The sequence below is a fragment of the Chionomys nivalis genome, chromosome 10 (genome assembly GCF_950005125.1).
Source record: "Chionomys nivalis chromosome 10, mChiNiv1.1, whole genome shotgun sequence".
Lineage (NCBI taxonomy): Eukaryota > Metazoa > Chordata > Mammalia > Rodentia > Cricetidae > Chionomys > Chionomys nivalis.
In genome coordinates this window covers 49,091,742-49,115,663 of record NC_080095.1, presented here as the reverse complement: position 1 = coordinate 49,115,663, position 23,922 = coordinate 49,091,742, and the positions used below count along the sequence as shown (strand labels likewise).

General features: G+C 44.8%; 1 protein-coding gene across 1 annotated transcript in view; it reads left to right on the top strand.

The window, feature by feature from the left end:
- Rhoj (ras homolog family member J) overlaps positions 1–23,922 on the top strand; it is an 80,760-nt gene that overhangs the window by 38,268 nt on the left and 18,570 nt on the right. Inside the window, exon 2 of the mRNA XM_057782786.1 lies at positions 21,594–21,652. Within this exon, the coding sequence (XP_057638769.1) occupies positions 21,594–21,652 (59 nt within the window). The remainder of the gene's footprint in view (positions 1–21,593; positions 21,653–23,922) is intronic.

The following is a 23,922-nucleotide window of genomic DNA, read 5'->3' as shown; positions in this document are numbered from 1 at the left end:
CTCTCTCTCTCTCTCTCTCTCTCTCTCTCTCTCACACACACACACACACACACACACACAAATCCATACACACAGATCTCATTCACACACACACACACACACACACACACAAATCCATACACACAGATCTCATTTTCAAAAATAAGGAAACTGAAACTCAAATAACCTGCCCAAGGCCGTGGAACTATGTAAAAGTTCGTTTTTAACACATGTAGAAGTTTTCCATTAGGCCATAGAGCTATGAATTCATTTTCCTCATCTCTAATTAGATACATGATCGTGTGGCTATTTGTATGTCCACACATGCTCACACGCTCTGAAAACAGCATCATGTATACAAAAACAACCTGAATTTTGAGTCATGCAGACATGAACAGTGCCCTGTGCATGACCTCTGTGCTTGCGAGAGATGCTGAGGTCCAAAGTCCCGCCTTCCAGCCAGCTCAAGGATGTCTTGGAAACACTAAGCCCTAAGCATTCCCATCTTGCTCTGGAGAGCTGTGTGCGTGTCCTCTTAAACTGGCTCAGTGTTTTTGTTCCAAAGTGTCCCTGTGTTACCTTTGACTCTTCCTAATACAGACTCCATCATGGACAAAGTTCAGGGGTGGCTTCCTTCATCAGAAAGAGACTCAGAAACAACAACTGTCTCCATCAGTCATTTAGGAAAACAAGGGTTGTTTTCTTTTTTCTTTTTTTTTATTAAACTGTACAGAGCTAACCTAAATCTAGACCAGCACAGGAGTCTGGAACTCTGATCGTTTTATGGGTAAGCACAAGTGGAAGGATTTGGAAAATTCATAGCCACCCTTGGGACAGACCTCATAGACACTGCAATAATGACAGAGATCAAAAGAAGAGGGGGCTGAGAGCCCAGGTTTTACGTTCAAACAGACTTGAATTCTAATCCTAGCTCTTCGTCCACTCCCTGTGCAGCTAATGTTCTGTTTAGATGATTGATGATAGTCTCATAAACCAAAGATGCTCTCTTGCACAAGGGTCCGTCATGTTTCCAAGAGCCAGTTTAAAAGATTCAGCTTCCTTCCCCACCCCTAGCTCTTTCCTGGCGAAGAGCTGAGGAAGCTGGGCCAGGCTCCAGGGAAGGGCGGAGCCCTGCTCTGTTTCCCATCACCTGCTGAAGAACTTTGTCCCTCCTCCTTTCCCTCTGTCCTCTGTCCTCACCACACACCCTTTCCCCTTGGTCTTCAAAATACTTTTCTTTTCATCTCGGGCAATTTCATTCCTCTCTACTTTCATGCGTACCTGAGAAGCAATAAACTGTGATAATGAAATATGAAAAATATTAAGTCCTGAGCATTTGAGGAAATTAGGATTAATTTCCTAAGCAGTAGTGCTGAGGACCTACAATTGTCCTGCAGTGTCTTCATAGTCTCTATAGATGCCCTAGAGGAGTAAGGCCTGGGCTCCGCAAACAGACATGACCTGCCCTCCTCTCAGCCCCGTCTCTCACTCCTAGTATACTCATGGGAAAATATTCAAAAGCCTGAGATTTCGCTCTTCACTGTGAGAGCTAGGAACTAGATGAGATCATTCGCATGGGGCACTCAGTATCTCCAGGTAAAGCGTATCTGTGAACTCACAATTACAAACCCCAGCTCCCTCCTCATAGCCCCCAAACAGTGATCGCTTTTCATTGACCAAGAGTCCACGTTACAATTTGTGATAGAATATGGAGCAAGAAAACTCTCTCTGGTGTTCACGTGTGTTTATAGTCCTCTTTAGCGTGTAGTGCTGAAAGCCACCCTTGGAAGATAAACACTGGGAAGAGGTGGGGTGAGTAAATACATCCTAATTTCAAACTTTGGCAGATAAACTAGATCGCAGCCTTTCCTTGGGTTTTTATGAGAAGGCTTCAGAGTCGGCCCTTCATCGACAGAGGCCCATTTGTCCACTTCTGCTGTTCCTGGGTTCCAACCCAGCTCCGACTCACGACTTTAGAAACAAAATTGGGAGGCAATGTAGAGCCAGTGTGGGAATCAGAGAACCGGGACTATGTGGGAGGCTTCCAGAAGACATTCAAATCCTGGGGGAAGGGAAGGATTAAATGATAAAGAAAGCCACCAGGTCCGAGGCTGCATGAATGTCTGCACAGTGCTGAAGCCATGCACAGGTTCTCTCAGAGTAGACACCTGTGTGAGGTGGGCTCTAGGGCCGTCAACAAGTGTCCTGCACTGCGCACTTGTAGGTTCAGGTCTGAAACAGCGCCTCTAATGGAGGGTGGTGTTTCACAACACAAAATTGGGAGTTTAAGCCTCTGCCCTTGCCTTCTCTTTCTCGTTCTTGTAGCCCTAGAAACTAGTATGCTCTGGTGAGTGACTTTTACTTGCTTGTTTGTTTGTTTAATGAAGAAAGGAATCAAGAAGCAATCGGCTTAAGGGAAGAAATGATGAAATGTTTCTTTGTAAATGTCTTGGAAGAAGTGGACACCTTTGTATAAGCCTGTGCAAACTGTGCTTCTGGCTCAGGGAAGCAAGTGGTCTCGTTTTTCTTCTTTGAATGCCTGCAGACGCATCACCTCCAGGACTTCTAGTAGGACCTCCGTGTTTTGCCTTCTTCTTGCCTGTTTCTTAAGGGAGAAATAAGTTAGAGTCCGTACAAGGCGTCTTTTCTTAGTCTCCAATAAAGGATCATTTTAATAGATAGTGATGGATCTTCAGCTGAGTATGTCAGTACTGGACAGTGCATCTTGGAGCACACATGGCTTCTTTCATGGCTCAGCAATTGTACAGATTCAAATATGGGCAAATTTGGATAACTTAACTCAAGATAGATGTGATTAAATAAGATGACAGGTTTATAAAGCCGAGGAAACAATACTTGTTTGGGACTCCATTGGCTTACATGCCTTCCCTCTGAGTCAGACTTCCCTGAATGTCAGTGTTATGGGAAAAGAATCTGTCCCTCCCATCCACACCGGACTTATTACTGCACTTTTCCATTTTCGCTATTTGTCTTTCTAAGGTAATCAAAAGGGAATTCCACATTTGTTATTTTGAGATTTCAAAGACGTAAAAGGGAAGAGAGTTTGGCTCTTGATATAACCATGTGTTTTTTTCTTGAGTGATAAACTCAATACTGGTTCCTAGTTCCCAGCATCGTCCTCTCCCCTCCCTCCATCTGAGAAGCATGTGCTGTCGTGTACTGGAGCCACAGAGGGAACATGGCAGACACAATCCCTGTGTCATGGAAAGCTACAGGCAAAGTTCTACCTGCAGGTGCAGCCTGACTTGCTGCTCCCATGACGTGGCCTAGACCTGCCTTGTTGAGCTGGCTCCATTCTCGGGTCCCTTTGTGCAGCTCCATGATGTCTGCCAGCTCCCAAGGCTCCCTCCTTCCTCACTTCCAATCAGAAAAGGACCTATTTTCCCAGGTCTCAATTAAAGGGCATAGAATTAATTCTCTCTAGTGACATGACTTGGATTATGTACTGCCTCTTAAGCAGGGCGTGTGATCAGGGCCATAGGAGAGATGGTGAGACTAAGCCAACCCCAGTTCACATTTGCAGCCAGTAAGAGCCCAGTGGATGAGGCTAAGAGCCTTCGCGTTTTCAGGAAGGAAAAGAGAGTACAAAAGAGTGAGACGTGGCCACAGAGGTCCCTGTTCTATTCTTTTTTTTTAAATTTCTGTGTGGGCGAGAAGTAGAATGCACATATCCATGTATGTAGAGGCCCAGGGCTTATGTAAGGAAATAGCCTCCATTTCCACCTTATTTGTTGAGAAAGGGCCTCTCAACCAAACCTAGAGCCTGGCAACAATGGCTAGCATGTCCCAAGACTCCTTCCTCAGCCCTCTGAGGTGTGAATTACACCTCACCCACCCAGCATGTCTGCATGTTTCTGGGGATCCGAACTCTGATCTTCACACTTGCTCAAGCACTTTCACCACAGAGCCAGCAGCCAACCCAAACGTCCCTGGTTTTACCCGAACAATAGCTTCCAAAGAGTGGCCAAGATGATGGGAATTCACCAAACCCACACATGCTCAATTCATTTCAGTGAAGTGAGACTGCCAAGTGTGGCGCCCTGGGACTCCTCCCACAGCCACAGGATGCAGTCCCGCAAAGAGCTACCACTGAGCAAGCGCCACACACTCAAAGCTGCTGGCCTAGGGCAGAGATTTAGAGGTGAAATCTTCCGCGTCCAATTAGCCTGCCCCTTGATTCATGCCATACTCAAGAATTCATCTTTATTTATAAGGTTCAGGGTTTCAGATATATTGAACAAGAAGCTCTGGAAGTTGAAGTGTTAGCAAGGATGGCAGTTTCCTCAATTTGTCACAAATTAATTGTCCCCATGTAGAACTGGCTAAAGAAAATGGCAATTGCTCAGTTCCCTTCAGACTTTGTGTAAACAGGAATAATCCCCGACCCCATCCCACCACCATGTAAGTCTTACTAGAGAAAATTACCAAGAGCTGCGTCCCAACTTCATGCTAATAGAAATTGTCTTTCCCGTCTTGTTTCCTACCTTGAACTCTGGATTTAACTTGAATCTCACGTTTAATACTCTCTCACCCAGCTATTGTTCTAACAATGCGGTTCTCAACCTTGGCCGTACGATGGACTCACTTGGGGAACTTGAGCAAACAGCAAGGCCTGGGTCTAACGGATTTGCTTGTAATGGGTGCAGCCGAGGCCAAGGACTGTTGCTCTCAGTAGACCCTTATGGGAAATGGAGATGTATCTCCCTGCAAACCTACCCCGTTTGGCACAGGCAACTAATTTCAACAGTGGAAGTCTTTTTACCCTCCCAGCAAATGAGGTGGGGCACAGAGAAGGCTACAAAAGCAAGCTACCTGTATGTGCTTTTGCCCCTACTGTAGACACAGCTTCCACCTCTCCATGGTTACCGCTGGGTTTGTGATACCTCGTATTTTATTGCGATAAGCAAGCAGCACACACACAAACTCAGCTCCATCCTCTACACTCCAGCCACACTGGCCCTTCTGGATCTCCACATCTTTCCTGTTTCCAGGGCTCTCTGCAGCTCCCTCCGCCTGGAACGTGGGCCATGTACATTTGACCTCTTCCCATCAAGTACACAGATGCGTTTTGACTTACAAGCTTTCTTCATTGCTCAAGGGTCACTTCCTTAAAGACTTTGTCCCTGGTGCCTACTGCAAAGTTACCCCTGCTACACTCCCTCTGCCATCTGTGTTCCTAGTGAGGGTTTATTTGTGCTGTATCTGGCCCCTCCCTTGAAGCTAGAAGAACCCTGAAGATAATGATGCTGGGTTTGCTCATTTCTACATGCCCCAGAATTCGTCCTCCCCTGACTCATAGCATATGCTCAAAAATTATCTAGTGTGCATGAACTAAATATGTTCTGTTTGCTTACTCGGAGGGACATGGTAAAAATCTGACGGTTGTATAAACTCAAGACAATGTTTAGAACAATGTCTGCTATAAGACGTAAATGGTCTGTTTAGGAAGCCCTTAGAAAAGAGCTGGTCTGGGTCCCAGGAATGGTTACATTTTTCTTGGCTGTCCAGCTGGCATTTTGCTCCATGTTTCATCAATCATGAGACTTTGATTTCGTAATGACTCGAAAATTGCTCGCCAATTATGTTTCTCACTTTTCTCTGGATGGTGATGCCCAGAGCCAGGCATGTAGAACTTGCCCAGCCCAGCACCAGGGTATCAGGAGAGAGTCTGTATCCTCACCTCACTCAAGCGTCCCCTAATGGGTCATTCCTTTACTTCCCCTACGCTCCTTATTGGTAATTCTAATATATCTTAAAGATAATTTCATTTATTATCTGGAGCTATATAAGACCTGGAAAATAATTAAACAATAAAAAGCTACTTATTCCACTGGAGGGGGTAGTGGCACACACCTTTAATCCCAGCACTTGGGAATCAGAGGCAGGTGAATCTCTGAGTTTGAGGCTAGCCTGGTCTTCAAAGTGAGTTCCAGGACAATCAGAGCTACTCAGAAAAACCCTGTCTCAAAAAGTCAAAAAAAAAAAAAAAAGGAGGGGCAACTTATTCAGGCAGCCAAGTGGTTTGCTGGTTAAGCACTTACACGGTGGAAAGAGAGAGCTGACTCCCGCATATTATCCTCAGACCCCCACATTCCAGTCATGGCAGGCACACATTCAAATACAAATACACAATGCACACAATTAATTAGTCAGATAGGTAGTTAAAATAATAACCTATTCAAAGAAAAGAGAAAATATCTATGTGGCAGGGTCTTATGTTCAAGATTCTATGAAAAACACTTCTTTCTCCTGCTTGAGAGTAAATGCAGATTCAAACAGAGGAAGGTTGGAGGGAGCCCTGGCACCCAGCAGTGAGCGTCCAGATCCACTCCTCACAGGCAGCACTGTCCAGCAGAGGCCCCGTGTGTACTGGGGTGGGGGGCCTAGAGGGCTGTGGTTAGCAGTGAGCTTCAGGAAGCTCTGCAGACAGAGCCCCCGAGGGAAAGGAGAGACGCGGAACAGCCGGACTGTGCTGAGCACCACAGCTGCGTCTAAGTCACGTGGCTGAGCTTTTCTCTCAACTGCCCTGGAGGCAGTGGGGCCAAGGGTCTTAACACTCAGTGATTCTCTTCACAAGGATGCCTAAGTCAAGAGAGAAACTGTCTTCCCCCTGAAACATAACTGACTAAATGACATTTTCCTTCTCTAGGAAACGTTCAGACACACCTCTCTGCAGCTAGCCAGCATTCCAACACAAACTCACTCCAGTTGTTAATGGTTGCTATTAAAAATAATCCATTATCTTTCCATTCTGGTGGTCAGAAGTCCACACTGTGCCTCAATAGGCTAAAAACAAAGGGCCAGCAAATAACATTCCTATAGACTCCAGAGGAGACGCTCTAGCTGGCCTTTCGTAGAAGCTGCCTGCACACCTTGGTTCATGGCTTCCTTTGTAGCATCCCAACCTCTGCTCTTGATCTTGTATCTCCTTGAACACAGACTCTCCTACATCCATTTTTCCCTTGTAAGGATGCTTCTGGTCATCTGGAGCCCACCTGGGGACACAGAATAATTGCCTCAACTCAAAGTCTTTCATTCAATCACACTTGTCGAGTCCATTTTGTGGAATTAGGACATGGAGGTCTATGGGCACCATCATCTTCTAAGTTAGTCATCACCTGTGGATATCCTGGGGTTTGAATCTCAGATGCGGTTAAAATCAACATAAAGAACTATCCAGCACTACCATCCATCCATTCATTTCATGAAGTTGAATTATTTTATGCATTTAAACAGTTCAGCCTGAAAATGTGATATAAAATATCCTACCTGGACCATTGGTTCAGACACACTCAAACACAGACAACAATAAAATGTTTGACTAACTCCCATCACTGGCTACAGAGGCTGCTCTGGAAAAGTACTGATTTCAACAGAAAAAAAATTAATATATCCCCACTGATTCCTGTTTAACTATTTGCCAAGGGTATGAAATTCATACCTATGTGTTGCCCCTTAAGCCCACCCTTCCCTCCTCCTTCCATTTCCCACCATTCCTCACCCTCTGCAGGGGATGTGAAGGAGATTAGAACAGGGACATGGTGTGGATGAGTATCACCGAAGTCAAGAACTTCTCCATAGCTGGCCCAGAACAGATCTGGCTTAGCGTACGGGCATTTTCTTCTAGCTTTGGTACTAGCTCTCAATTTTTCTATTATCTAGCCCTTATGACCTTTCTTTCATTTTCATATGAAACTCTATCAGGGCCAGGCCTTGATCATTCTCCATGTGAATGCCCTTCAGAGGCTGAATCTATGTCCATCAATGGGTCACTTTATAAACGTGTGTTCTTTATCAGTCCTGAGCTTGGTACTGTCGTCCACACGAGGTACCAATCCATAATCCTCTCATCCACTGGAAGAGCCCCTCCCTGAATACCCCAAGAGCAGGCAGGTTTGATAATATTGTAAGCCCTTTCTTCAGTATTTTGCTTTGTGCTTCTTTCTTCTTCCATGCACCTTCTGCGTTCCTCCAATCATTCCTATTTTTAGGTGGGTCAGCACCACTGATGTGTAAGGCTACTCCCTTCTCCATGCTTGTGAGATCCCACTGGGAAGACAGGAAGCTGTGAATACTCTACTTCCTGGTTAGCTGGGACATCTGGTTAGACACCACAGAGGAATAGAGAAACCTGTTGCTGGCAGCTAAAGTGTCAACCAATGGAACAGCTTTAAAAAAAAAAATTGACACAGTTCGAATTTGTCCCAAGAGATACAGGCAGCGGTCCCTTCCATTCGCTACTTGACTTGCTTTTGCTTGTTTAGGATCTGGGACGGAATGAGCCAGCCTTCCACTGTTTCTTTTTCTCTCTGCCGTTTGGCTGGAGTCAGATTTGGAAGCAGAACCATTGTAATTCTAGCACCATTCTGCTCTGTTGCTCCAGGCATGGTAGTTAGATCGCAGGTGCTCCCAGTCCCTTGTAGACACTGGGGTTAAGAGCTTGGGCTGTACCCCAGGCCCTGGGATTGACAACTTCAGCGGCTGCCTTAGGTCCTGCGAGGCTGCATTAGTGCGGTCCCGCTGGCAGCGCTGGCAGCTGACCAAACAGTCCATCGCTCTCTGTCTTGGAGTGTGCCCAACCCCATGCTCAATGGCCTTCCTTGTTTTCTAGAATTGATCAGTTCCAATTCAACAACTGTGTCTCCTGGCATCCACACCAGAAACTATCACAAGCACCTTCTGCTGTAATTTCCTGCACGCTGGGAAAGCTGCATGATTTGACACATTCCCCTCCCACCCGCCAGCCGCTCCTCAGATCCCTAACAGAGCTCCACCCATTGGCTGCAGCTCTCCTTGTAACAGATGCTCTCCTGAAGGCTGCAGGGACATTTAATGTAGTCATTCATCCAATATATACCCACTACTTAAAACCTCATCACTAGCAAAGCCTTCTGGCTTTGTCTTTGCCTGAAAGGAGTGCACAGTCCAGCCAGCTATTAATCACAGCTATAACGCCTGGTGGGGGGGGGAGGGCGGACGGACAGAATAGACTTTGAAAAGAGATAAAGAGATAGTGCCGATTACCGACCACAGCGGAGGAAACAGACTGAACAGAGCTCACCCATAGAAGATAAGCGCTGTGGCTTCAGCATTTGTTCCCATAAAGCTATATCCATGTAGGCTGTCACAGAGAACAAATGGACAGATAGCCACAGTAAGGGTTTCCGTGGGTCCAGAAGCACATTAAAAAAAAAAAAGTGGGTTATAGAACTTCAAAAAAAGGCCTAAGTCCTCATATAGAATAAACCATACTGGGTGTTTATGGTCAACCAAGCCATTGGTACAATCTACTGAAACACTGAAGTAAATAAGTAAGAAAGTTGCCCTTCCCATTGCCTCCCCTTCATTAGGGCTCTCAGATTTCAAGAGTCACATCCCAGTGATGGCCCAAGGGACAGAGACATTCCAAACCCCAAGATGACTTGTTTAGATTTTCATCTTCATCCTTTTTTGGCCAGAGCTCCCTTACATCTCAAATCATCGCTGGGGACATGGAAGAAAAGACCCTGGGGAGCTTCCCCAAACACAGAGCCCTGAAACTCCCTACAGGCCTGGGGCTAGGATTTTGTCCCAACCTCCCTAACTCCTGGTATCAGAAGACTGGGAACGGGGAGGTATGAACTAAAAGCCCAGACCCAGTCTCCCTTCTGCAGGGTCTCCATGGAACACACAGCTCCTCCTCATAATGGATCACCTGTCAATCACCTGAGGCTCTCCAAGGGGCAATATGGAGGAGCGTGTGAGAAGGATAGATCACATGATCTGCAGAAGGGGACCTTCTAGAAACTTTAAAACTGTTTGGGCTCCAAAAGAGAAACATGGTATCAGTACAATGAGAGGATTTAGAACATGACCAGTTGGCCTGGGGAGTGCATGCCTGTGCTATAAATGTCAGGGATGCAAGAAGAGCTACAAAATTAAGGAGTTTATCTTCTTTCCCCTCTGTGTCCTGCAGAGGAAAGAAAGTACTCTCAGCTGTCAGGGCTTCCCTCACTGGTTCTGTTCCTCTCCTTATATAATATCTAGCAGGGCATCCTGTGTTACTGAGAAATAGCCTTAGATAGAAATGCGTGTTTAGCTTCAGGTGGTATTGGGGAAAACAATTTTTTTTTAAACATTTATTTATTTATTATGTATACAATATTCTGTCTGTGTGTATGTCTGAAGGCCAGAAGAGGGCGCCAGACCTCATTACAGATGGTTGTGAGCCGCCATGTGGTTGCTGGGAATTGAACTCAGGACCTTTGGAAGAGCAAGCAATGCTCTTAACCACTGAGCCATCTCTCCAGCCCGGGGAAAACAATTTTTAAAAAAATATCTGGACAAGGACATAAAAGTGGTGTTTGCCTAATACAAACTCTTACAATATACTTAATAATAAAGTTACAAGGGCTGATGACCTCCCATGTATTTGTCACAGAAAGCAACTGAAAACACTTAGCTCCAATTTTCACATGTATGTCTAGATATGTAGATATATACACACAGTTGTCACATGTATGCCTAGATATATAGATACATGCACATAATTGCCATATGTATGTCTAGATATACAGATATATGTATACAACTGTCACATGTCTCTCTAAATATATAGACATATACACACATACAATTGTCACATGTCTGTCTAGATATGTAGATATATGCACATATATATACACACATTCAATTGTCACACATTTTTCTAGATATATAGATATATATACACACATACATATATACACACTGTAATTAACCATCAAATATTAATCAGCAAATATTTGTATTTCCTCTTATTTCTTTATCATCTCTAATACACTTTATTTCACATAGAGAATACAGCATGTAGTAGCACTGAGGAATATATATATATATTATAATATATATAGCTACTTAGTATTTATATTTCTTGACATATATTAAGAAGAATACCATAAGGTTCCTTTTTTTACCTGAAAAGAAGTCTTTATTGGTTATCTGACAGGAAGCTCTATTCACTTGGGAATATTAGATGATGATAAATAAAACAAAGAACAAAAAGCACAAGTACATAAATCCCCAAACTCTGCACACCAAAGAGGAGGGTGAATACATATAATCTAAAGAATGGCTTCCTGTCCTCCAGATTATCTTGCAACCCTGCAGAGAATAAGGTGAAAAGAAGAGAAACAGTGAGTCTTCTCTCACCTGGTTCGTTCCCTTGCCATTGTGCCTGGATGGTAACGAAGGGCTGTGCTTAGTTCCCTACGGCTCATACGCTTCTTTCAGTTTTTGCATCAGCACATCAGGAGATCCCAGCATTCTCAAATGCACAAGGTTTCCTGGGTCCCTTCAAAAGCAAGTGCGGGTAGAGATTTGGGGCTTCTCATGGTCCTCTGAGAGAGAAAGCCTGTTCTGCAGCCCAGAGCACACCATGGTAGACCTACCCTCAAACACTCCTTGTAAAAATGCAGGGTCCGTCTACAACCTAAAATGAATGCAGGTACGCCTGACATGAAAGCTTCAGAGGGATCTCAGAAGGCACACAGTTTGACAAGAGGGGACTTAGATGACATGTAAGCTAGTCTGTAGGCAGCCATTACAACAGCAGAACATTCCCACAATTCCAGAGCACTCAGCTGTTTCAAGACCCTTTCACATGCCCACAATAGCAAGCATGAGAACGTAAGACTGTTACATGCGTATTTTCCATCTGCAGTGCGGCATCTTCTGCTTCTCTAAGTGTGATGGCCTCAGTCTCTCACCACGCTTGTCGTTGCTCTTATCAGGTTCCTTTCTGAGGGCGTTCTGCAACTGATGAGAACCTGGTCTTGACTGTTGACCACTGTAGCACCCTTCCAGCCAGTTGCTATTAGTAACACACTGGTGATGAATATTCTTATGTATACATTACTATGCACTGTGTGCTTATTCCTTGAAACACATTCCTGAAAAGAGTATTGAGCAAGAAGGGGGAAAAAATTAGATTACATGTTCAGGCTCTTCATATATCGCCAAACTGCTTTCCAGAAAATCCTGAGCAAATTTACATTTTCTTCAGCAGTGTGTGAGCACCCACATATTTAAGCATTTGCAAGTACTAGCGCTCTTTCTAGTACAAGGGTGTGTGTGTGTGTGTGCGTGTGTGTTACTAGGGATGGTACCCAGGGCCTCAAAATGCTAGGCCTACAAAAGCCCAGTATCACTGAACTCTGCCAGACTGTCTTTGAACTTAGAAACCTTCTGGTGCAATCTCCTAAGTAACTGAAATCACAGACATCTACCACTCAGTCTGCCATTACCATTTTATTTATATTTGCCAATTAATGGGCCAAAAGGTATATCTTTAATTTGAAATTTTTGACTTGAATATTCATTATTCCTTTGTATTTTTGTCAGATATCTACGTTCTTATTTCCTCTAGTGGTCATTATTATTGATTAGAAAGCATGGTTTGGGAGCTAGAAAGATGGCTCAGCAGTTAAGGGCACTTGCTGCTCTTGCAGAAGACCTGAGTTCAGTTCCAAGTACTAACAACCATCTGTAATTCCAGTTTCCAGGGATCCTATGCTTTCTTCTAGCCTCCATGGATAACACACACACACACACACACAGTGCACATATATACATGCAGGTAAAACACTCATACACAGAAAATAAAAATAAATATTTTGAAGCATGCTTGGGATTAGAAATTTCTCAGTGATTAGGAGAGCTTGCTGCTCAGTCATGAGGACAGGAATTCAGCTCTCAGCATCCATCCCGGGCAACCCACAACCACCTGGAACACCAGCTCCAAGAGACCCATGGCCTATTCTGGACCCCTCAAGAACTCTCACACACACACATGTGCACATACAAACATGCACACATGCAAATAAAATATGTTTATAAGAAGAAAGTGTGCTCATATACAAAAAAGAAGTTTTTTTTATATTAAGAGCATTTGGTAGAGCTCATACTTTTCAATTTTCAATCAAATATATCAGTCATTTCCTTATGGGTTTCTTCCCTCGCTTTTATAATTTTTAAGTTCTTCTTATTTCCAAATGGTAATCAACTATCTAAACTCAGTATTTGAACAGTTCACCTTTTCCTACTGATCTAAAATGTCATTTACTAAAGACTGAAACTTTACATATGTAACACTGAGTCTGACATTTTTATTCTGCCTTATTAATCCTTGGAATAACTCTTCTTCAGGAGAATTTTGCAATATATACTAACAGGCATCTCGTAATACATATTTTTTCATTATTAGCTGTTGTCTCTAAGTTAGGTTTTCATACCCAGTATAGTCATATAGTTGCTTATCATACCCACAACTCAAAAATTCTTGAAGTTGCCGGGCGGTGGTGGCGCACACCTTTAATCCCAGCACTCGGGAGGCAGAGGCAGGCGGATCTCTGGGAGTTCGAGGCCAGCCTGGTCTACAAGAGCTAGTTCCGGGACGGGCACCAAAGCTACAGAGAAACCCTGTCTCAAAAAACCAAAAAAAAAAAAAAAAAAAAAAAAAAAAAAATTCTTGAAGCTACTTTAAGCAAATTGGAGAGCTCCGAAGCCTTCCCAGTGTGGAAATTCTTTTTTTTTTTTTTTGGTTTTTCGAGACAGGGTTTCTCTGTGGCTTTGGAGCCTGTCCTGGAACTAGCTCTTGTAGACCAGGCTGGTCTCGAACTCACAGAGATCCGCCTGCCTCTGCCTCCCGAGTGCTGGGATTAAAGGCGTGCGCCAGTGTGGAAATTCTTACCCAGAACATGGGTTATCTCAGAATCTTTCTCCCTTTAGGGATGTCAACAAGTATTGTGCTAATTTTTTCGCCATGAACATCTTCCACACTACAGGACACTTTATAATTGTGTGTGTGTGTGTGTGTGTTGTGAAAGGCTATTTTCCAACGTATTTCCTAACTTGTTCTAACCACTACCCAACAGAATTTTTGTGAGCCTAGTAATTCTTACAAAACTCTTCAAAGGCTCATGCTAGCACCCCGCCATCACCACCAAGGCGCTTGAATGTCCTGAGTGGTGTTGCTTGACAAAGACAGAAAGAAGGCTGTTCCCTCGAGGCCGCTGTTTCTGCACTGTGTGCTGGGCAGGATAGAAAGACGCAGTGCCGTGGGGCACATTATGCATCTTAAGATTTCCTTGCATGGGATTCAACTAGCCTTCTGACCACCTGCCAAGTGGGCAGGGTACTAGAGTATTCAAGTTATTATGATACTACTTCTAATGATGAGGGAACTGGGGTCAGAGGGAAATAACTTCCCAGGAGACCCTGATAATGCTGCAGACTTACCTCCTCAGAATGTTCTAAAAATCAAGGGAATCTGTGCTTTTAACTACTCCCCCTGGAGACTGCTACAAAAAAAATAGATCATGGAATCAAAGTCAAGGCTCAACTGGGAAGTGCAGACCTAGAGAGCAGGTGTTTACTCCATTGTGTTTCTATGACAACTTAATTATGATGAGTTTCCGGCACTTTGTCACTCTGATTAAAAAGGCAAGTGGGTCTTTTTAAAGAGCTTTTCTGTGCAGGGGACCTTACAGTAAGTACACTCTGGTTTGTGGGTCCCGGCCCCCATGAAAAGATTTCGCCTGTAAACTGGTCACTTCTTTCTAAAATCGTAGGTGATGAATCTCTTGTATTTTGTGGCTAAAGTCGGACTTATCTGGCTCTATGGGAACCTCAAAACACACGGTCAGTGGTCCTGTCCCTACTGACAGAGACGCATCTACCACTGTTGATTATCCAATTGGGGGCCCACCATGGGCACAGATGCCACCCAGAAAGGCCAGGTTTCCATGACATCCCTCACAACCTTGGGCCAGCCGCAGTGTGGGACTTCAGACTAGTGACCCCATCCTGCCATTCGGTGTCCAGCAAAGTTCACGGTGACCTTTTGGAAAATACCAAAGATGCCTCAGAGAAAAACTTCACTTTGGTTGGAATTTAATGTACGTTTCAGCCACTCAGGCAATATGAATGTAGCAACATACCCAAGCTTTGCTGGCATCTGGACATGAGAATAAATGATATCTGGCCAGAGCTGAGAAGATGGCTCCGTCAATAAAGTGTCAGCCTCGCGAGCACAAAGACCTAAGTTGGACACCCAGAACCTCCCTTAAAAAGCTGTACATGTTGGTGCATGTTTATAACCCAAACGCTGGGGAGGCAGAGACAGGCAAATCCCTAAAGCTCCTTAGCCAATCTACCAAGCCTATGCGGTGATATCCAAGCCAGTGAGAGACACCCTCTCAGAAAAAAAGCAGATAGACACTTCTTTTTTTTTAAATATTTATTTATTATGTATACAATATTCTGTCTGTGTGTACCCCTGCAGGCAGTATTTGCTGTTTCCTCCGGCCTCCATGCACACACCCAAACACATGAATGCACCAGCACAGATGTAAAAACACACAGAGACCAAAAAAAAAAAAAAAAAAAAAAAAAAAAGAAAGGAAAGAAGGAAGGAAGAAAAAAAGAAAGAAAAAAACTGATTTAATAATGTCAATTCTTTTCTGACCCAAAAGGAAAACAAGCACAGAGAAAGCTTTAGATTTCTGGAAGATAGGAAGGGTTGGTTAGGAAAGCAGATTTTTCCAGGCTAAGTGTGGAGCCAGTATTCCAGAACTTCCTTCCCAGCATCCCAAAGAAAAGGGTTCCAGCAAAGGCATCACGAGTACAACAGATTGCCAAACCTTTTGATCAGTTTCTGAGTCGGAAAGGAACAAAGAAGAATAAACTGGGGACCCAGGCCTGGTGACCATGATTTTCTATGTCTTACAAGGTGCTTCACTCTCAGTCTGTATTTACTCTAGGGGCATTGAGGAAGCATAGAAAGTGCAACTTGGAGACCAGGATACCAATTAGGGAATGGGACCTGCATGGAGACAGTTGTAAGGATTATTATTAATAATAATAATAATAAATTATAATAATAATTTTAAAAAGAGAGTCTACAGATATTTAGGGGCCAGAAATGGGCAGAGGTGGACTCAAAAAAAAAAACACTGAAGAAGGAAGGGTGGGGCCAAGCAGGACTGACATGCCAGGGTGCGGCTGTCTGGCTCTTTCTTTGGCTTGGCCTCATCCCCAGACCTCAGTCAGCTGAGTCTAGAGTTCTTCCCAGTTGTCCTCTCCTCCCATCCCCCGCCCTTTTCCTTCTTCATCAAATAAATCCTGACAAGGGGATATTTTCCCTGAGCATCCATCCCCCACCCAGAACCATGGTGACAAATCTTTCCAGGAAGCCCCGTTCCCCAAATACTGTTCTAGTTATCTTAGAGTAGACCTTTAAAACGAGGAGGCAGAGCCCGGTGGTGGTGGTGCACACTTTTAATCCCAGCACTCAGGAGGCAGAAGCAGGCAGATCTCTGTAAGTTCAAAGCCAACTTGGTCTGTACAGCAAGTTCCAGGACAGACAATCCCTGTCTCAAAAGAAGAAAAGAAAAAAAGAAAGGGGGAGGATGGTGACACAAATCTGTACTTCCAGAAGGGGCAGGGAAATCAGGACTGTAAGGCCATCCTTGGCTCTAGAGTGAATTAAGAGCAGCTTGAACTATGGACACCCGGTCTTAATGGATATGGAAGAGGAGAAAAGAGAGGGGAGAGAAAGCCTTCTGCTCAGAATCCCAGGGAATTCTCAGGAAGCCTCTTGGGTTTTCCCCTATGCTGACACATCTTTTAAAGCAGAGATGTCCCCACGGGTCTTTGTGTCACACAGGCATACAGTCTGATGCTCCAGTAACAAAAGGGACCCTGGCAAGGAAGGAAATGAGCCTCTGAGGCAAACTGGTGCGGATGGGCTGATGCTGGCCTGCAGGAAGCGGCCAAGCAGTGCTAGGAGCCAGACAGGCATTGGAAAGATGAGCACACACACACACACATGCACACACACACACACATATGTGCACACACACGTGTGCACACGCACAAAGGAATCTGCCACCATTATATTTAGGAAGCAGTGTTTGTGTCTAGCTTCATACTAACTGCTTTCTAATGGTTCTATGGGAAGATTTCATAACTAATGCCCCAAAATTTGCCCCTTAAAAAATAGACACCCACACTTCGGAGGCTTGGGATCGGTGTCGAACATGCTCAAGCAGCCTTCGGAAGAGAAAATGTCGTTTTGGTTTTGGTTTTTTGTTTGTTTTGGTTTTGAGGCAAGGTCTTGCTGCGTAGCACAAGACTAGCCTTGAACTCTTGATGCTCCTGCCTCAGCCTGCCCACTGCCTAGCTCCTCAAAGTGGCCTTTGGACACAAGTTATCATCTTGTTGGCTCGCTCGCTCCTCAGTTCATCCATCTTTTTTGACGTGAACAGAGAGCTGCTGTGTGTTTAACTTTCTTAAAATTCTGTTTCTTGCTGGATCTAAAAGTTAGTGTTTCTTCCTCCAAATGGCACTCCTGTGCTGCGACCCACACCACACAGTCAGGCTTTATCCAGCCACTGAAAGCGTACATTAGTGGCATGGCTAGTCAGCTATATCCCCAGAGAACTGAAGGGCAAAGGGGCTCCCCCTAACTGAGCTGACATTTCTACTGTTGGAATCATGGATCTTACCTTGCTCTAACACGCTGAACTTCAGAAGACTACTTGGAGCCTCTGAGACAGCTACCACCCAACAAGGAAGAGATTTTGAACCCTATGCCTCATGCCACCACTCTTGACTGGACTGATGGCCAGTGAACTTATGCATTTGCAAATCACACCACTTTAAGATGTTGAAATGCTGAGGGAAAGAGGCATCAGTCTGGGCTGGGCTATTTTTTCTCTGGGTTAAGTTACTGATCCTCAAGGGAGCAAACTTGTATCCTGGCTGACACGCCTCAAGAAATGAACCACTCCAATTCACCCCAGAACCGACACAAGGAAGCAAAGAGTTTGATGGAATCAGAAAAAAGTCTTTGTTTTACCTGTTTAACAGGTCCTGGCCAACTTTCCACACTTTCTTGAGAAAACCATCCATCCATGTCATTAGGCCTGCTCTCTTTAAAACCCCTCTATGCCCAGAAAACAACTCTCAAAGCATCCAGAATAGAAGGTACGCTGGGAAGACAACCTTGGTATGGCCTTCCTGGTAGCTTTATAGTCAGTGTTTAGCCAGGGAAGATCTAGCCACAGTCCCAAGGACCCTTGTCCCCATGACAAGGAGTGGACCCTGTGCAGAGTTTCCATCCTGAGTATTCAACATCTACTTCATATGGCAGAATCTGTGCTGGGCATGGGGACTCTGTCCTCAGTGAGAACATAAGACAGATTTAAACACCTATCATTGAGGGTAGAAAGTAACTAATGGTCTATAATTAAGATTCTCATTATACGACAGTTCATATGCATTGGGTACTCGGTAGAGAGACTGACATCTGTCTTCAGAAAGGACTAATTATGCGCTTGTTGGATACATTTATTCAGCACCTGCTGTGAACTAGGATGTATGTCAGATATTTTCCCATCACACATCCTTCTCAAAAATATTCTCTGATCCCATTTTTTAAATATTCTTGTCGCAATCATTTATGGCAGAAGAGGAGTATGCCACAGCACACGTGGAAGTCAGAAGACAGCTATGGTAGTCAGATCTCTCCTTCTGCCATGTGAACCTCCACTTTTAACAGAAAAGGAACACGAGACATAGGGGTGCTAGATGATGTCCCCAGGGTCACCCCAATGATGAAAGACAGTGGTAGGACTCAAAGGCAGAGTTGTCTGGAGAGAGCAACCATGCTGTGACCTCATTTCGTGGATGATTAACTCTGGGTGGCAGCACCTTCCTTCCACGGAGTTGTGACTAATTCTCTGCCATGTCGTAGAGCCTCATAGGTCACAGGCTGGTAAGCAGTAAGGCAACCACTGCCTGTCTAGGACTCTTAAAGCCATGTCTTGTAGAACTGATGCTGGCATTTGTCTCTGGCGTCCCTTAATGTCCTCTAGTGGAAACAGGGAAGAGGGACAAAAGTGAGTCTCAAAGACAGAGACACAAGCTCTAAGTCCTGCTTTTAGCATCCCTCCAGCAGGGCTCACAGAGCTACTGACAGCAATCCTGAAAACTCACCCTGTTTCCACGCCAACAGCAGTATCCTCCCCTATCCTGTACCACCATTTGGCTTTAACCCAGGGAAATTCTCTTCATTCTTTTTCTTTCCATTTCCTCAGCCAAAGGACTTTTGAGAGTGTGAAAAAAGCCTTCAGAATAAAGGCTGAGTAAGGGAGCCACAACAGCCTGGGAAAAGTCAGCACCATCGTTGCAGACTCAGCTTAGACATCTCCCCCAGGAAATCTCCTCTGACCAAATGCCAGCAGAGTGTGCAAAAGCATGCCCACTAAGCCATGCTCCCAGCCCTCTGTGTTACCCGGGCATAAGTACGCTACACTGAGCATGGTTATGCCTTTCGCTTGTTCTGGGCAGGTGGGTCTGCATCTAGTCTGTCTGTTTCCAGTTCTGAGCTCACTCCAGGAAGCCTGCAGATCACTGGAGAAGAGAAAGGCAAGAAGAGGGGAGAAGACCCTATGTAGACTCTCAGCTCCTGGCTCAGCCTTCCTTGCTCACAATTGTCTTGGGCCTGGTGAAGTGTCCTGGAGTCCCAGCTGCCAAGGAGAAAAGGATGCGGCCTCTGAAGGAAAGGGGGCTACAGGGGAGGGCTGTTCTCTAAGAAAAGGGGGGCAATGAAAGCTTGGCCTGCAGGGCTCCAGTGACAAAGGTCACAGACACTGCTTAGGAGTGTTTGCAGTACTCACTGTGGCCTCTGAGATGGCTCAGCTCCTACGACTTGCCCCCTATTAGCCCTGGGCCTGTGGGTCACGGAGCAGTGCACAGGATCTCATGAACAGCAGCCCTGACCTCCATGTACCCGGCTCACCCGTGGCAGGAAATTCCATGTTGTAATAGCTGGATTTCTTCCATCCATTCTTGATCCATGACTAGGTAACCAATTGGTCATTAAAGAAACCATTTAGGAACCTCAGTCTAGGCTGTCTTCTGCTAATGGGCACAAAGGAGGAAGTAAAACAGGACAAAGGGCTCTTGGCACCCCTATTTCCATTGCTAGCCTGACATTGGGACAGAAGTGAAAATATTTAAGCGCCCCAACCCATGCTTGTCAGTGTTAACCATGAGGATTTCGTAGAGCTGAGTTTGGCGTTGAAAAACACATGATAAGAAGCACATCTGGCTGCAGTCATGTTATGAAACTGAACACGTGAATCCGAGTAGATTAGAAAAACAGTCCCCGGTATCTGGGGAGACTCTGCCTTTCAAACAGGTGCTTTGCAAAGAGCGGCATTAGGAAATGTTCTCACACACACACGATGCCCATCGACCTGAAAATAAATCAAAGTAAAAATCGGCACCGAGTCAGTCACCCTGAGCAGCTGGCTAGGGAAAGAGGCTGACACATTAGCCACCACCCAGTCACCCTTCATTTCCTGTGCAGCTGATGGCAGAGGGGTCAAGCCCACTTTTACTTTGTCACTGCTCGTTTTTTAACCAGCTTGGGGGGAGGGCTCTTGCTATACACAGGCTTCCCTAGTACCCAGCAGAGATTTGGATTTTCTGGACGTTTAGCCTTGCTCTTCCCACTCGCCAAGAGAACCGTATCCCTCCTGAGTTCAATCTGGTCCCTCTCGGGTGAGCAGCAACTTGAGACTTGATGTTATTTCCAGACATGTGTGGAGCGGCTGGTATTTCCACATCACTCCTCACTTTGGGCACAATTGCTTGGCGAGGCATCAAGCCTGCTGGGCAAATCTAACCCTGTCGGTATGTGAAGTCACATACCCAAAAGCGCAGGCCCAGGCAGCACCTGGATTTTATTAATATCTCAAAGTTGGATTAACAACAGATTTCGTGTGTGTATGTGTGTGTGTGTGTGTGTGTGTGTGTGTGTGTGTGTGTGTAGTATATGGTCAGGTGCATATGCATGCACATATATGTGTGTGCAGGTACCCATGTGTGGAGCAGAGGTCAGAGGTTGGTGTCTGATGTCTTCCTTGGTGACTCTCTCCAGTTTTTCTTTGGAGACAAGATGTCTTACTGAAATTAGTGCTCACCAATTGGCTGTACTGACTGGCCAGTGAGGTCCAGTGCCTATCTCTTTCCATTCCCTGTACTCATGTACAGATGCTCACATAAGTACCTGTGAGGCCAGGTACAGATGCCTGGCCATTTTGAATGGGTTCTGGAGATTCCAAGTCAAGTCTCCATGTTTGCACAGTGGGCGCCTTACCAACTGAGCCATTTCCTCGGCCCAAAGAACACAGAGGTTTCTAATTACCTGACTCTATCCTGAAAGGAAACTCACAGTAAAGATGGCAATAACCTAGCTAGAGAAGGACTTAGCATCTTTTTCTTCAGGGGCTTAGCATTGCGGAGCCCAGTAAAGGCCAATAGCCTAGAGAGTACTCGAGTAACACCAAAAATAGACGTCTCCATTGAGAGATTTGGAGTTGGCTCCGACCATCTGCTGTCACTGCAGCCCAAGGTTCTCTTTCATTTGGAAACTATGCTGTCAACTTGGTTTAGAACACACACCAATGAGACATATGCTCAGCCTCCCTGCCTAGAGAGATGCTGGCATGAGACAGTCTACCGATTGAAGCCTCGTTAATGAATTCTCTTCTCTTCTCCCCTAGTGACCGTGACAGTGGGAGGCAAGCAGCACTTGCTTGGACTGTACGACACCGCAGGACAGGTATGAGCTCACTGTCTTCATTCATTAAGGGTTGGGGGAAGAAAGGGGTGTAGGAGAAACCATGGTCCATTTGGCTTATCACGCAGGAGCTAACAGCATGGGCATCTCCCATTCTCATCATTGGGGGCTGGTACATACTCTACCCAAACGACAACTAAATGCACATTCTTAACTTTAAAATATTGATATATATAACTATAAAAACCTAAATCACTGATGATATGACCAACACTGCAAAACCACCAATACTCAAAGTAACAAAGTAATATTTCTAGCCAAGATTTTCAATTGTCTCCAACCCAACCCTGTTCCACATCCTGTTCATCAAATTGTAGCTTTAACCTTTTTCCCCTTGCTATTTTCTTTGTTTATCCTTTATTTGATTTACCTTAATGAGCTATGAAAAGTCTCAAAAAGAGATTGGGGTCGGGGGATATGATGGGTTAAGGACTAAAAGGAAAACAAGGGTCTGAATGCATCCCACAGATGAAGGTCAATCCCAAACCACTGGAAAGCGACTCAAAGTTTCCTACGATTCCCCAGATACTCTGATTCTGTCACAAGGGTTTCTTTGGGCTTGAGACTGGAAGAGCATGGACTTGAACCCCAACAGCGAACCTGCACATGGCTGTCCTTGGGTGAAAATACTGGGTAACCGCCTTTTCCCCACTTCACACAGAGCTGTGGAAAACATCTAGGGTTAGAAGTTTGCCTGGTGGAGAAGGGGATATGAAGGAGCCATGGATGGCTGTGGCCTAATTTCTTGGATAAAGCCTGTTACCATATGTCTTGAATCATTTATTTAGGTCAAAACCAGCGGGTTGTTCAGTCAGTCCAAATTTATACAGCTTAAGTCCTTTGGAGTGAATATTTGACCGTGATCTTTCCCACTGTGAATTTCTTGGTAATTGTTAATAGCTATGCATTTGTCAAGGCCTTTTCTCACAATTATCTGGAGATATGTCATTTTGTCAACTTGAAAGCTCTCTATTAGAAAATAAATAAATAGGATCTCTTCAAGGTTTTCAGTGTGTGTGTGCAAGGACCACCACCAAGTGTATGTGAGACATCAAAGCTGTCGTTTTACAGCCAGAGCAGGAGGCGGGGATAGTCTAGCATCAGACACAAGGCTCCTTTCCAGGACCCTCCAGATTCCACCTGTGGTCAGGTGACTTGGAAAACCACTGTCAGAATTAGGGAGTAGGGTGACCTCATCAATATCAAGAAACAGAAACAGAACAAGGAAAAACATATGCCCCTAGCTATTCAAGTGGAAAAGTCACTCTGTGTCCTCTGATACAAGAGAATGCAGCTCCTAGCAGAAAACATCCCAGCCAACAAGGCGCATGGATTCAGGGGCTGAAACTGCCTACTCTAACTCAGTCATGTGCTCAGTGGGCTGTCTCTATTCATCTGTACATGACAACCCCAGTGTGTAAGGTCCATAGACTCCAGTGTGCAAAGCTCTGTACAGAAAGGGCTCTTTCACACTTGGAAACTGCTCTGTCCCCTTGCCTTCTCAGAAAATTCTGGAAGTCCTTGCCATTCGGCTCTCCCCCTACTTCTGTTGTGATCCACAGGAACTGTTGGTTCCTATATATAATTGCCTCAACAACAATATCCCTCGATCTCTATTTCAATCCACACCCAATAAAACCGTTTAAAAGCTCCTGTAGAGCTGAGTTATTATTTCTTACTCTATCCTTTAAAAAAACACTAGGGTAATTGGAAATGATAATATATTATGAAAATACCTTTAATATGTTGTGAAAATACCTTTAATATATTGTGAAAATACCATTAAACTTCAAATTGAAGCAAAGGATGACCAAAACCTCTGACACAGGGTGAGGAACGCTGTAAAATATAGTAACAAGTAGATTCACGCTATTTCTTCCACTTAATTTTCACCTTATTGCTTTCCTCCACTTATTTTGAAATCTCCGGACAGACAAGGTTCACAGGGGGAGCATGGATATGGGAAATCAGGACACATCTAAAGGTTCCTTCTGGGCCTCAGGTTCTGTGATTAAGAACTTTAGAAGGTAATTTTAAGAAATCCTGAAAGAACTTGAGGTAATTAATCATAAAGGTTTGAGTTGAGGCTCAAGGGAGGCCTTTCAGCCATGGAAGATTTTGAAATACAGGGACGTGTTCCAGCGGAGGATAGACTGTCGTTCGCCTCCTGGACCAGCGATTCCCAAACTTGAGCATGCACCGGAACCACCCAGAGCTTGTTAAAAACCAGCCATGGGGCCACACGCCAAAGC